This window comes from Haplochromis burtoni, unplaced genomic scaffold (genome assembly GCF_018398535.1).
Source record: "Haplochromis burtoni strain Fernald_Lab_line unplaced genomic scaffold, NCSU_Asbu1 Contig_177, whole genome shotgun sequence".
NCBI classification, from domain to species: Eukaryota; Metazoa; Chordata; class Actinopteri; order Cichliformes; family Cichlidae; genus Haplochromis; species Haplochromis burtoni.
Window position 1 is genome coordinate 144,892 of NW_024582538.1, and position 14,915 is coordinate 159,806.

At 39.6% G+C, this 14,915-nt stretch overlaps 1 protein-coding gene across 1 annotated transcript; it reads right to left on the bottom strand.

Moving 5' to 3' along the window:
- Positions 1-106: 106 nt before the first annotated feature.
- On the bottom strand, positions 107-12,236 carry thumpd3 (THUMP domain containing 3). Its single transcript, XM_005941088.2, has 10 exons — positions 12,171-12,236; positions 11,502-11,827; positions 11,327-11,404; positions 10,819-11,244; positions 10,122-10,252; positions 6,170-6,239; positions 5,598-5,713; positions 5,404-5,508; positions 5,043-5,166; positions 107-592 (listed from the first exon to the last, which is right to left on the bottom strand). Exons 2-10 carry the CDS (start codon positions 11,745-11,747, stop codon positions 401-403), a joined length of 1,488 nt encoding a protein of 495 aa, XP_005941150.1. The 5' UTR covers positions 11,748-11,827; positions 12,171-12,236; the 3' UTR covers positions 107-400.
- Between the last annotated feature and the right edge of the window lie 2,679 nt (positions 12,237-14,915).

Genomic DNA, 14,915 nt, shown 5'->3' on the forward strand with positions numbered 1-14,915 from the left:
CCTTTTACAGCTGAGGGGTAAAAAACATTTTCCTGTCCTGTGTTTGGGATAAGAGTGGACTGAGACAACTGCTGCAAATGGTGTGAAGAATGACTAAATCAAGTGATAATATGAGTGAGCCTTTATTAGTGGACACATTTAATTTGAGGGGTACAGCCTCAACCTTCAGCAGGATTCTGAACAGTAATATGACAGGTGAACAACCTTTAGGAAAACAGTGTAAAAACCATCAAACCTGCAGATCACGACAGCTTCTTGGTGAATTACAAAGTAAAATTGCTTGGCATGCTTGAGCGGAGAACTTGTTTAAAAAAAAAAAATGTATTCAATTGCTAAATATAAATAAAATCATTTTAACCTGGGCTCAATTTAAATTCACAACTGAAATGCTGGGTGTCACTTAGGAGAGCTCCTTGTCTTCCTTTTCATCCCCCTGCGTGTTACACATTCCTCGTGACTCATGGACATCCTCAGGAGTTTGGCCAAACACTGCCCCGGTCCGCTTGAGGAGGTAAACGCCAGCATGTAAACCCCCGACATTGACCCAAACAGTGTGCAGCTTCCTCCACAGCCCTCCCATCCTCGATATAGCCTGGAGACGACATAAATCCCATGAAGGCAAACTAACAAATTAGACATTTGTTTTATGTAAATTATAGACAAACAGTGAATGAAAGTGGGTTTTTTTTATCATGACGGAGCAAAGTTAAACCCACATTACTTAAACATCTGAGGGATTATTTAGACATCAATTCAAGACAAATTCAACCGGAAAAATCATTCATTAAGTAGAACGACCATAAATACTTTAAACTTGAAGAGCAGCGTAAACATATAAAACATGAGCCTTTTTTTAAACAGCTAAAGGATAGCAGTGGTGAAACAAACAAGCAGAACTGGCTTTTTCCAGTTTGGTGGCATTAATCATTTATGATTGAGTAAAGCTGGGAACTTACCACACACTATTTTATTCACTGCGTTAGAAAGGTTAATTCCTGTTACCCTTCAAACCTTTTTAGGTTAAAAAAAAAATTCACTGCAGTACTGCTTGGTTTGAAAATGTGATATTTTAGGAGAGGAGGATTTTTTTAAACTACACTGTACAACTAACAACAATCTATTGTTACATACAATGTTGATTTGTTAACACAATACATAAACATTGCAAAATCATCTGTTTTAACTCAACCCTACAATGTAAATCCGACACCTTCTCCCCGCTGCATTCAACTTTTTCAGGGCATGTCAGCAGTGCAGGAAGCGAGAACCGGTTCCCAGTAATTTAGTTCCTTGGAATTCTGACTGCCTATTCATCCCGGTCATGTGCCGGAGGAGGAAAATAGTGGTGGATATGGATACAGTGTGGATAATACTTTATCTTAAAAGGTCGACAGCATTTTAGACAAAAAAAGGCCATCTGCATTGTGCTGCAAACTTTGGCTCTTTGTGAGCACGCAAACGCTAAGCTAGCCAAGAACCCAGAGTGATGTTAAAGATGAGTGAATGCTGACCCCAGCCCAGCAGCCAGACCCTAAAGTTCAAGAAAAGTAGCGATGAGCAGTCAGGCTGAAGCCTTCATTTCTACTTGTTCACATTTCTAAAGTAGAATCTCCGTGGCGATCGCTTTGAAGATTTGTGTTGGTGTGTGGGACTCAGGTTTATACTGTTAAATGGTAATTATGAGACGATGCGTTTCAGGTCATTTTTCAAAGAAAAGTGAAAATAATATAATGAGTAGTATTACTAATTCCTCTCCCTTTGGTAATAATTAAGTACCGTACTGCATTACTTTTAAGAAAGCGTTGTGTATAATATTGGTGCCTACAGCACACCAGAAAAATAGATTCGGACTACCTTTTAGGCTCAGGTGCAGTGACACAGCTTTAACAAGAAGAAAAGTCAGTCATTCACCACCATCTTTCTCTTCTTCCTGCGCACTAAAACCACCAAAGTCCTCTTCTCCAGTGTCGGATACAAACAGGCTCAGGATGGCTTCGTCATCCACTCTTCTTCTCTCCTTCGTTGTCACTTTCAAAACCAAAGAAATCCTCATTGTCAGTGTCAGAGTCGAAAACCCTCAGAAGGGCCGTGGCGGTGTCCTCCTCTCCATCATGCAGCAGTCCAGCCCTTCAAAATCCGTTGGTGATCGTGGATGTTTTCACACTTTTCCACGCTGTCAGAATCCACCGGTGGAGTTGGGCATAACTTGCTTTTTGGGCATAACTTGCAAGTTTATCGCCGCTCATCATCCACGACTCCCGCTGAACGCGTACGCTACTTTGAAGTTTGTTTTTCGCGCTACTTCGTACGGCACTACCTTGCCTGGCGGACGGACATGTGACTAACATACCACTCTTGAACCCCGATCCTTCCGCCAGGCAACGTAGTGCCGTACAACAGCAGAACACACAAAACAAATCGTCTTACGATATGACAAAAATCACAGACAATCCATAGAAAAGCCGCACCTGACTAAAAGCCGCAGGGTTCAAAGCTTGTGCAAAAAGTAGCGGCTTATAGCCCGACATTTACGGTACTTATTTGACAGGGCGATTGTGGCTCAAGAGTCGGCAGTTCGTCTTGTAATCAGAAGGTTGCTGGTTCGAGCCCCGGCTCCAACAGTCTCAGTTGTTGTGTCCTTGGGCAACACCACCTACTGGTGGTGGTCAGAGGGCCCGGTGGCGCCAGTGTCCGGCAGCCTCGCCTCTGTCGCCTCTGCCCCAGGGCAGCTGTGGCTACAATGTAACTTGCCATCACGCCAGTGTGTGAATGTGTGTGTGAATGGGTGAATGACTGAATGTAGTGTAAAGCGCTTTGGGGTCCTTAGGGACTGAGTAAAGCGCTATACAAATACAGGCCATTTACCATTTAATGACCCCAACGCTGATCACAGAAAAGAGGGGAAATACCTCCAACATGAACAAACATCTGACCCACAGCATGCAATTAATTTGCACAAATGTAATGTCTTTGATAAGCTGCTTAGTGATGGTGGTGACTCTCAAGTGGAGCCAATGAGAAATGAATAGGAATCAGTGAGAGAATCCATATAGAGTGATATCGACAAGGGAAGCAGAAGCGCTAAATTCTTATCAATTCCCATCCCTGAGTGTGGGTCTATAATAATGATCAGTCAGTCCACCACTTTAGCTTTAGACTAAAATATTTTAGCTGCTGAAAACACAAGTGCATGCTCTGTTGGGGTCACACACACACACACACACACACACACACACACACACACACACACACACACACACACACACACACACACACACACCAAGATAACAGTGTTGCTAAACAAAGTCTCAGCAAAAGGGAGAGAACAGCTGAATTCTTCCTAAAATCTGTCATCACATTTTAATCTTTTTTTTCTTTTACACATTCCGAGCAGTACGACTTGCACACTATGGGCTCATGATCAGGCTCATGACTACTGAGGAGGCGGAGTCAAAAGGAAACCTAATGACAATAATGAATCATCACATTTTGGCTTTGATGTGTTGAGTGTATAAGAAAAAATGGTGAGGATGCACCCCTAGGGCAACATAGTGAAGCAAGAACGTGTTAAAATGCCATTAACCTTCACCCACTGTGATAGTTCAGTTAAAAAAAAAAAAAATCCATCAGCCAACAAATTAGGCCACGATCACTGCACTGCATCCCCATCAGGGACTTTACGCCCTTCCACACAGAGCAAATACGTGGTACTGAGCATATTCCCTGACTGTCCTTGTAGCTACGTTTAGCAAGTTTTTACTCATTTTTAACTTGTTCCTGTAATTCCTCCTATTGATCTACATCAACATACATAAAGAAGATATTTGGGATAATTTCTGACATCTTTGGAGACTCATGAATTATAATTGGGACAAATGTAAAGTTTATGCAGATCAGAGATATTATTAAAGAAGTAAAAGTCAATGTAACTGAAGCAGTCCTGGAGAAACTGAACATACTTCTCCAACCAGACTGGGCTCAAAATCTCTTCCGCACAGAGTTTTACTATGAAATAAAAATAACACATTTCATCACCGGACATACTAAAACACACATGTAACTTTGTGGTTTCAGTGTGGGCTGTGGCCTCAGGTTTGAACATACTTTCTCATACACTGTTTAATGTGTTAAGGTTTAGGGGATTATTTCCTGTTGATGATGTTTTTGGTACAATATTTATCCTCTTATTTTTACAAACTCAGAATATAATGTGGCCTTCTCTTTACCAGAAATATCAAGTACTGTCTTACTTTCAGAAATCTGACAGCAAGTAATACAATAAGAAAATTGGATTAAAAGAGGCTCTGGTTAGTTTGTGAGGCTTGCGCAACTAGCTGGGAACTTCAAAACAGAAAAGGCGTAAAATCTGACAGCATCAATTTTAAAACTGCACCATGGCGACAACTTACATATTTACAAACACCCCACGTATTGGCTAAACCTCGACACACCTCCATCTCAAACTCACTGCAAAACAATAAATAATAAATGGGTGTAGATGCAACGCAGGACAACCTTCCTCCGGTGGAGCATGTGACTTATGTGTATTGTTCTACAGTACTACGAACGCATGCCTGCCCGACGTCAGAGACAAAGCATCAGAGGTTGCTCAGGGTGCAACTGATCCTGAGCTACATTCAGCAAATAGGTACAACAGTGATTTGTTAAGCTGGTGTGTCTGCCACTTCTGTGTCGGGGTGATTTACACAAATTACTGTAATAGCCGTACCATTGAAAAATGAAAAAATAAAAGCCTAGTTAGCAGGAACATCACAAAATGCAAATTAAAGACATTCTGAATGACTTTTTTCCAAGTAAATTCAGCAGGTTAAAGCAAGCAACCAAGGTCTGCATCAAGATTTAAGGAAATATGATGTGGAAACATCATCTGACATGAATTACTGGAAAGTTCAAAGCAAGATAAAACTTGTGGCACTGTGGATTTTTTTTTGTCTTTCTCCTGTACTGATTTCAACTTCCTTGGAAACTTTCATGAGAATATATACCCAAATATGCATTATCTGCAACATTAACATGGCTACCTTGGCAAAGCACTTCTTGTCCTGGGTTAAGAGGACAGCCTTTCCCGAACCTGGTCTGCACACACGAGCCATTTCCCTGAGACATAAGGGGTACAGGTCCCAGTTCTTCTTCTTGGAGCCCATCCTTTTAAGAAAACAGGAAAAAACCACCATCACACAGCTACTTTAGTGCTTTGCTTTAAAGTGGGTTTAATGCCTCATCTCCCATGTGCATTTTTGTTATACTGTGATCTAAATTTCTGATTTCAATCTAATTCTAAGTGTTGAACAGCAAAGGCATTAAAAAAACCCACACATACACTTATAGCATTCAAAATCTAGATACAGGAAACAAATCTTCTAGTGTTGATGGTTATGGTACCTCTTGCCAAATGGCATATCAGTGATGATAATATCAACAGAGCTGGTCCTTATTGGTAAGCTGCACAGATCCCACTGCACTGTGTCAATAGGCAATCCAGATATTCTGTTTGAAGCCAGAGAGATTACATCATTATGGGGATCATCAACCACATGTACTGCGTTCAGTCTCATTCTCTCTGTGTTCACTCTCACCTGCCCTTGTCGGCCCTGCGTTTCTGGATGTGACATATATTGTTGACTGTGCGGTTAACTGCCATGTCATTGTTGTCGCCAGCAATGTAGAATGAACTGCTGAATTCAATTGCACCCTGAAGAGAAGAAAAGCAATACACAATTAGTGGCCTGTGGTTTATTGTTATTTGGATCTTGAGGCTATCGCTGAATAATTCTGCTTTCCGCAGAGTCTCCGGAAGACATATTTGTTAATCTCCACCTTTAGCAGTATCCAGGTTGTGTGATCAATATCGCAGTAATAGCAAGGTTGCAGAATGTGGTGCTTGAATGGCAATATACAAGAGATAAGTTACAGACTGCTGCAGGCTCTAATCACTTGACTCAGAAAACAAAAACAATATTTGAAGTGTGCAATCTATAGTTTCTTAATCAAGCCAGTTCTTTTATGGGCACCCACGAGAATTGATCTAACTGTGTGGAAGCACTGACTTGTACACTTTTCACTGTGTAGTGCAAAATTATCTACACTTTCTTATAAAAACTGATGTAGTTTAAGGTCATTATCAGGGTCACGATAAGCTGTGTCTCACCTCCAGTGGTATAGCTCCAGTCCCACACATAGGGTCAAGTATTACATCGGATGCCTGAGGTTTACACAGCCTGTCAACAGACAAGGAAACGAACAACGTATTTCATAAGCATTTCATCTTATATCACATTTACCTCTCATATGCTTCTTTTGTAACAATATTACATGCTTCAGATGCTCCAACTCAGCAGTCAGACATAAAGTCAGCACATACAACTACTCATTTAACTCCTTCCATCAGCCTGCTGCTACAGGGTCCCTGCATCCAGGACCCAAACGGCCAAAAAAATCATTCATCTTAACTGCTAATAATATGATTAACAGCTCATAATGGAATTTTATAAATTTTCCTTTTCAAACCGATGTTTTAATCTTGCTGTGTGCTGTCTTATTTGTTTTATTTTTATACACTGAAAGCAAAGTTCAAGACAAATTTCCACTGCTTTGCAATAAACAATGTTTTCTGATTCTGTGGGACAACCTGACAGAAATTATTTTGTACAGTTGAAATGTGATGTGTTATAAAGGTTTTATACACACTGTCAAGATACTTTCCAAAGGGACCGAGAGCAATGATGGATAAATATTTAAAGAAATCGTTCAGTGTTCATGTAATCCCACCTTCAAAACAACTAATCTAACCCTACATTCCTGTGCTTCTCAGATTTTCACCTTTTCCCAAATTAGGAAGGAATTCCTGTGAATTTCACGTGCTAATGTGCTTTTATGGTGGTAATGTGGGATTAAAACACAGGGATAAGAACAAACAAGCTCTTTGTTGGAGCTATTTGTTCTTTATTTTTTATTATTTTGAAATTAGTTAAAGTTTGTTGTTAGTTTATTTATATTTTGGGGTTTATTTGTTGGTTAATATTTTGTTTTAAATGATTTGTTTTGTTTGTTGTTATTTTGTTAAATTAGTCAGTAAGAGCTGTAGGGCCATTTTGTTTCTATAAATAAAGAGACTGGTATAGGACCAGCATGCATTGGGGTGGGCCTATGGTTTTTTACCAGAGCAGGAGAAGCAGCAGGAAGGATCTTGTTATTGCTTGCCAAAATGGATAAATAAACCAAAACCAAAACTCTCAACTAAAAGGTTTGGACAATGGACTTCTTTTGCCTGCGTACGAAATATTACCTCAATGCAGCAGTGGCTTGTGGACTTTAAGTTGTGGGACGTTTGATCATACAAAAGTAAAGGAATTGCCACTACACTCTTGTTATAACATACCACTGTGCCATTTGCAGATTATTTTGCTTTGCCAGACTTCCTATTTTATGTATACAGTGATCAGTGGTTAATTCTTTCCTTTTTCTCCCCCCCATCCATTTCAGGGTCACAGTTGGGCTGGAGCCCATCAAAGCTGTCATGGAGGGGATGTACACCCTGTACAGGTCAACAATCTACCACAGGGCTGGAGAGAAAGACTCCACGTGGAGGATGGTAGCCGGTGGTTTCAAAACCAGGACTATCTTGCTGTGAGGCGATGATGGCAACCACCATCAATAACTTAACCTTACAACAGAAATGAAAATGTGCATAATTTTATCTGTGAAAGCAGCCACCAGACCACAAGTTTTTCCCAACTTGAAGTGTAAATGTTCACAGTTTGAAATTCATTTATCCAAATATTATTATGTTATGTGTGCATGCTTTATTTAACTGGCAATAGAAGAGTCACCAACATGCTGATGACGCCCAAACCACACAATTGTAATGTATGCAAAGAGAAGTCCAAATATTCAAGTGAATATCACCGTCTCTGTTTCAAAGGCTTAAGAATTTAGAATCTATTGTCTCTCATTCTTATCTTTAAGGAAAATGTGAGTTAGAAGGACAGTTCATTGTGTTTTGTTACACGTTCAAATAAAGGCTGACGTATGACTAGGAGACACATCGCAACACAGAGGAATTCCTCTTAGTATAATAGAGTATGGTTGGACATGCCTGCATTTCAACAGGGTGCCAAGAATGACTGCCTCACCACCCACCTGTCGGAGTCCTTAACTAACCTCATTAGTATCAACACAACAATCATCACTTTTTAACAGAAAGATTTTGGAGCCTCAGTCATATCTATGAAACTGGAATCGGACACTATGCCAAACAGTGAACGTGCACCACTGTTTACTACACATCTGCAAAATAAAGAAATTAAAAGGCTGCAGGCAAACAGACTAAACATTTTTCCCATCTCTCAGTTTTGACGTAGTTGAAATAAATAGAAAAAATATGATAATAGAAATAATAATAAGGAAAGTGAATAAACAAGCAAGCAAAATAAAAACATGAACAACAGACAGACAGAATGTATACAGCTCGTCTTGGAAGAGCAGGTGTGCTTGGCACAACAGAGCATTCAGATCATAATTCTGGTTGCCTGACAGGTTAACAACAACAAAACGAACAAAGTCTATCCGTGAAGCTGGATTTAAAAAACAAGAGTTTAAAAGTTAAAGCTTTTAGACAATGTGCAGCGCCATCTTGTGCCAGTACAGAACTTGACATCACTAGGGTCATTGGTTGGTTGGTCAGTTGCTGCCAACAGACCTACATTAGTTTATTTTAGCTAACTAGTGACAGGACTGATAATTAACTGGAAAACAATGAGACAAAAAAAGGATATTCTGTCAACGTTCACTCTGTCTCTGTAGCAATAAATGGTTCTTCCAGAGAATCTGCTGCTGTCTGTAAGATGTGATCAGACTGATTATATGCAATAAATCAGTCACACCCAAACAGTTTACTACATGAGCATCGCACCACCTCAGCTCAGGTAGAGGTAGAGCAGGTCATCTACTAATCCGAAGGTTTGTGGTTCGATTCCTGGCTGCTACAGTGTACATGCCAAATATCTTTGGGCAAGATACTCAACCCCAATTTGCTCCATCAGAGCGATCATCACAGTGTGAATGTTCCACAAAAAGCACTTATGAAAGAAAAAGTAAAGAAAGTACTTGATCAGGTGAATGAGGCACGTTGCACAAAAGCACTTTCGAGTTCTCGGTCCATTGGCAAACATAACTAGGTTTGTTATCAGCATCTTGGCAGGAAAAACAGGTTAATGTGGTTTCATTTTTTTTTAGAAATTCTTATCTCACACTATTGTCACTGTCATCATACTAGAAGTAAGAAAAAGTGAAGTCCAACTCTATGTGAAGGAGACTTCTATAAACAGGCTAATAGATATCAGGATTCCTAATCATGCTTCAATAAGAAGCTTAGTTATGTCTGTGGTGTGATGCAGATGTAGTAGCTGCTTATGTTCTAAGCTGTTTGGGAGTGCCTGGGAAAAGAAAGACTATTTTATTGCATAAAATGGTGCCGATCACATCTTGTGGACATCGAACAACTTGTTGGTCCGGTGAACCACCAGTGCAACTCACTGAAATGGGCTTTTCTCTACAAACCCGAACATTATGGCTGACAGGTGGATTTTCATTTGAGCTAGTAGAGCCTTTTACTGCTAAGACAGAGTAAAAGTGGACAGAATATCCTAACGTAAAACTCACTGTTGCAGCCAGGGGCAGGACAAAACTGACCCCCTTAAACTGCTTTTTAGTTTTAGTGTCCTTACGAGTTTCCACTGAGTTGTCAGTTCTGTCAAAAGTTAGCGAACATAAACTAACGAAAGCTTATTAGCAGCAAACAACCAACCAAAAAACCCAGTGACATCATGTTCTGTCCTGGCACAAGACGGTGCTTAACATGCTCCAAAAACTTTTAAACATTTATGTATTAAGTCCAGCTTCACAGACAGAGTTCAAACTATGAGTTTTTTTGTTTTTTTTAAGAGTAGGCCATCATGGTGTAAATTAGCCTTTGTACATGTAGTGTTTCATGTCCACTTCAAGCAAGTATGACAAGAAAACATTATGTGACATAAATTATTGGAAATCACATCCCATCAACTCTTGGACTCAAACAGTGCAATCGTTGTTAGAAGACTTACCTCAGCATGCCGTAGCACAAAGTGGACCGCAGGGTGGTGGGTCCAAAGTGACTGATGTTTCTCCTATGAAGGCTCTCTTCAGTTAGTGCAATACCAATCACCATCTCCTCATTGTGTATGTTGAGTAAGACCTATAAGGAAAGAAAGATTACTGATGTGTCCTGGAGCACTTTTATGTGTTATATTATATCATTGTGAGTGTGCTGAAATTATTTAACGGATTAAAATTAATTAATTGCAAAGTACTGTAACTGACATGTTTTACTTTGTCATATGGACTAAATTAAGAGAAACAGATCTGCAGGTCGTTAAAAATTGAAAATAACAGTTAGTAGAAGGTTTGATATAAATAAAAGCAAACTAAAAAGCTGGCAAGAGGTGGTGGAGAGTGTAATAAAGTAGTAGATTAATAGATGTGATTTTCACCACAGTGTGACAGGTGTTTTTCTTGGTGGTGGTGTGTGGGGGGGGGGATTGAACACTGATTTGCAAAATGTACACACCATCTCCAATATTTTAATCTTTAAGGTGCTAAAGCATTTTTCTCATCTTGTCACATGATATAAACACTTTACCTTAATGGAAAGTGTTAATTACTTTGTTACTCCCTAATATGCCTCGCAAGCTTCACTCTTTTTTTGTGTGATATAATGTGATGGTGTTTACTTTGCATCTATCAATGCTGAAGCGTGCCTACCTCTATGTCAAACTTTGTCATGTCTGCTTTCCACTGGAAGAATTCTTGCACAGCTCCCCCAAAGTCTCGAGCTGCCTCATTAGAGGAAAAGCTGTGTTTGTCACCGGCCCTGTTACATGTCACGCGAAACTTGATGACTCTGGCCTCAGGCGCTGCCTCTTGCGAGTCCTGTTCGCAGGGCTCAGCGTCAGCTGCACTATCCACCTCCAAATGGCTTTCAGCAGCAGACACCACCTGATGTAGCTGCTGCTCAGTGTCAGCAGCAGCTACATCAGCTGTGTTCCTGTTAGGTTTCACTTTGGTGGTGCTGCCTCCTTTTCGGTGGCCTTTCTTCTTTTTAAGTGTTCCATTTAGTTTCCAAACCTCAAGGGCATTAGTCCAGGGGAGTTTGGAGGCGAGCTGCTGCAGCTCCATCAATGTCTCCTCCTGTAGAAGCCAGTGTGTTTGTTATCCTGACAATGACATGCACCTAACATCAGCATCGAGAATAAAGACGGGCCTGGTTTACCTTGGATTGTTTAAACTGGTAATGATCATATTCCTCAACAACAACAAACAGGTTGTCTACAGACCTCAGAAGATGAACCTACAGCAGGGAACGCCAAGTTAATCAGACACAATGATTTTAGATTGGTAAGCTTGAAAAAAGCAGACATAAAAACCCAACATGGAAACATTTTTACCTGGAAAAGCTTGTCAGTAGTTATAGGAAAGTATATGCGACCGCGATCTTTGCTAATTCGTGCCTCCACCCCAATTTTCTCCTTGACCTCCTCTGCAGCAGTGTGTTCAAAACCTGTGGGCACAGTCGCCCCGATGGTCACAGTAATCACGTCTCCACTTTTGGCATCCGTCTCTGAGGAAGAAGAGGTGCATGGTCCCACGGAATTGGGGCCCTGCTCTGAAGGTCCATCTTCTTCGCAGGACATATTTTAATATGAGGCCCAATCTTCAATAAACACGGATATACTTGTGTCTGTGACAATCAATATCAAGCACTGCAGCTCACCTGGAGGGAGAAATATGTGACGAAGCATTACACTATTTAAACGTTTTTTAAATAGTTAGTGGCATTAAATTAGCATGAATGTCTGTGTGTCTAACCACTGTAAGCAAAGACTTTTATTATTACTTCTCGGGAAATAACGCTTTCAGTTAGCTGGCTAACGCTAGCTTTAAATGACTAAAAGTTGGTTTCACGTGCAAAGCCACGAAGCCTTAGCCGCTGACACGCTTTTATATTTAACTGCTAACCCATATAAATATGTATTTATGCATCAAGCCCACCGTCTGAACACAAAAACCTTTTAAGACTAAGTTGTATTATGTTTGCTAAATGTATTAAGACCAACCTGTCACACACGAGGTAACAACATGCTGCTTCCGCTCGACAACAGCAACAGCTTCACTTTTTTCCGGTCTACATTCTTCAAAATAAAAGCATATCTTGAGCTATTAGACCTGGGTTGAATCTCAGAAACCCCACACTGGGTTAAGAATGAAGTCAAAAAAAAAGAAAGAAAAAAGAATGAAGTCCCTTCAAATCAGCAACACATTTATTTTTTTTCGAAATTAACATTTAGATACATACAAAAAGTGAACAAAAAAATGATGTGCAACTTGAAAAAAAAATCATTAGGAACAATGCTTTAGAAATATTATAATAGAAATCGTATAGGATTTTGACAAAAACGTACAATATAATTCAGGGCATAGAAACACCCGCTTGTCCCCTGTACGTCAAAGTTTAAACACAAACGCGACGCAAACCGGAAACAGAGACTTTACGCATTCAAAGTAAAATTGTAATGCGTTTGGTGAACCACATAAATGAGCAAATCGATTAAATATTTAACACATTTCACATATTTCTGTTCCTTTCATATAACTAGTCGCCTACGGGGTGCCAAGAGAATTGTAATTTGGGTGTCCATATATGTGAACAGAAAAAAAGAAAAAGAAAAAAAAGAGTTGACCCAGCGGAGAGCCTCTTAGATTGTTGATTGTTAAAGGTCTTGTTAATACTTGGACAAATTATGACATCCTGGGCGGTATAATCATCATCTTGTATATCAGCCCCGACCTATATATGACGTCACCGCGCTGGAGGCCGTGAGCTATTGACAGCTAGAGCATGGAGCAAACTTGCTCCCACTAACGCAATGACTGACAGACTGAATGAGAATACCAGCTCATCTCCAGCTTCTCTTTCATATTTCAGCAGATTTACGGCACAGGCGCCTTTACCATTGTTATCATAGCAACAGAGACCAAAACCCTTTCCACAGAAACTGTGAATATTCAGGTTATGTCTATGAACCTGTGTAATTCCTTCATATTACTACATCTTATTTACATAGTAACTTGATGTGACTGGAAGGCTTTAGTGTGAAATTGCTTTCAAACGACAACTATAGACTATTTTAATGTTCTGCTGCATGACTTGTTGAATAAAAATAACTATTAAGACTAATTAATGAAAATGAGTCACAGGTCATTATTTTGATTGCTAGTCAGAGAACTCAATCTACTGTGTTCTGACAAGTTATGTTGACATGGGGTTGTTTAAGCTTACTGTATTACAAAATGTAAACCTAAAGTCAACCCATAGAGGCTTTAAGCCGCATTACAAAGAAATATAAGCTTTGTCAAATGCTTTGTCTACTGATGATTTATTGCAGATAAATTGCTACAGTGGTTATGGAGCGTCGTTGTTAGCTGAGCATCTGCATACTAAGGTAATAATACTAATGTCAGGAAGCCAGCAGAGATCATTTTGCTCTCATAAGGTAAAGCTGACTGAAACAAAGCCTGATCCTTTATATAGCTGATATTAATAGTCATGAATGGACACATAGATAAATTATGTACAGATCATTTAAATCTCTTGCGCTGTGATATTAAGTCACAGAAACACAGAAAAGAGCTGATTCACCGACCCGAAATTGCTGTTACTCATAAAGCCAATAGGTTCTTAAAAAAAGGATTAACAATAAAAACATGTGACTGGGTTATTAGATATGCACTCCTGAATCACAGTCCTCATGACACTTTATCAGTGTGTGAAGGCAACACAAATATTTAAGTAATTTGAGGGGACTGTTTTTCTATCCAAATACGCATGACTGTTTTCAAATAGAGGCGCTTTCGTAAAACGTTTTGTGTCCTCATTCAGATAAGCCTTTTGCGTCACAATATCTACAAAACAACTAAATAACAGAATTTATGGCTGTTACAAATCCACTAAAAGAAACGAATTTTTTTGCCACCGGGATATATCCTCTTTCATTTACCCGAACACGACAAACCGATTAAAAAATTGACCGGCAGAGGGCGCTACAGAACAATGCTTTGAGCTGGGAATGAGCACAAACCCATTCATAGAACATGGAAAAAGAAGAAGCCAAAATAAGAAAAACAGACATGGGAAGAAAGAGACATCATATGTATCATCACACAGCCAAATATTCAAGTATCCTATCATATGAAGAAGAAAATGGACAATTATACACATGGAAAAAGCTCAGAGAAAATCTAGTAGGTGAGATATGATGGAGGGTTTAAAACCATCACCTCTTTTATAGATTTACATGTCTGTTTTTATGAATTGCTATCTATGTTTATTTGTGATCGTGCTTCACATATAGGAGTGTCTGTTGATATTTATGGATTTCATATTTCTCACAGTGTACAGCTACATGTCACAGGTAAACCCAAATACACTGCTATTGATTTTTTTCTCCTCTTGAAAAGTGTTAGTCTTTCCACTGGCCAGTGCACTCAAACACAATCTCCGGTCCTCATTCATCATTTGTCATTAATGGAGATGAGGCTGTGGGTGAAGATGTGAATAATGGCCTTCTTCTCTGTGTCACGGGTAAGTGATCAAAACTGAAGCCTCTAAGCAGTACAAGATAATGTTTGTTTTTTTAAAGCAAACACTTGCAGAGAACAATAAATATCATGTCTATTTATTCACAGTGTTTTCTGTACTATTATTGTGACGTGTAAATAAGCGCTTTATGAATCACTGGTATTTAAGATGCTTATTTGCATCACCTTCTAAAACAGAGAAATGCCCCCGCGCCTCCCCACAC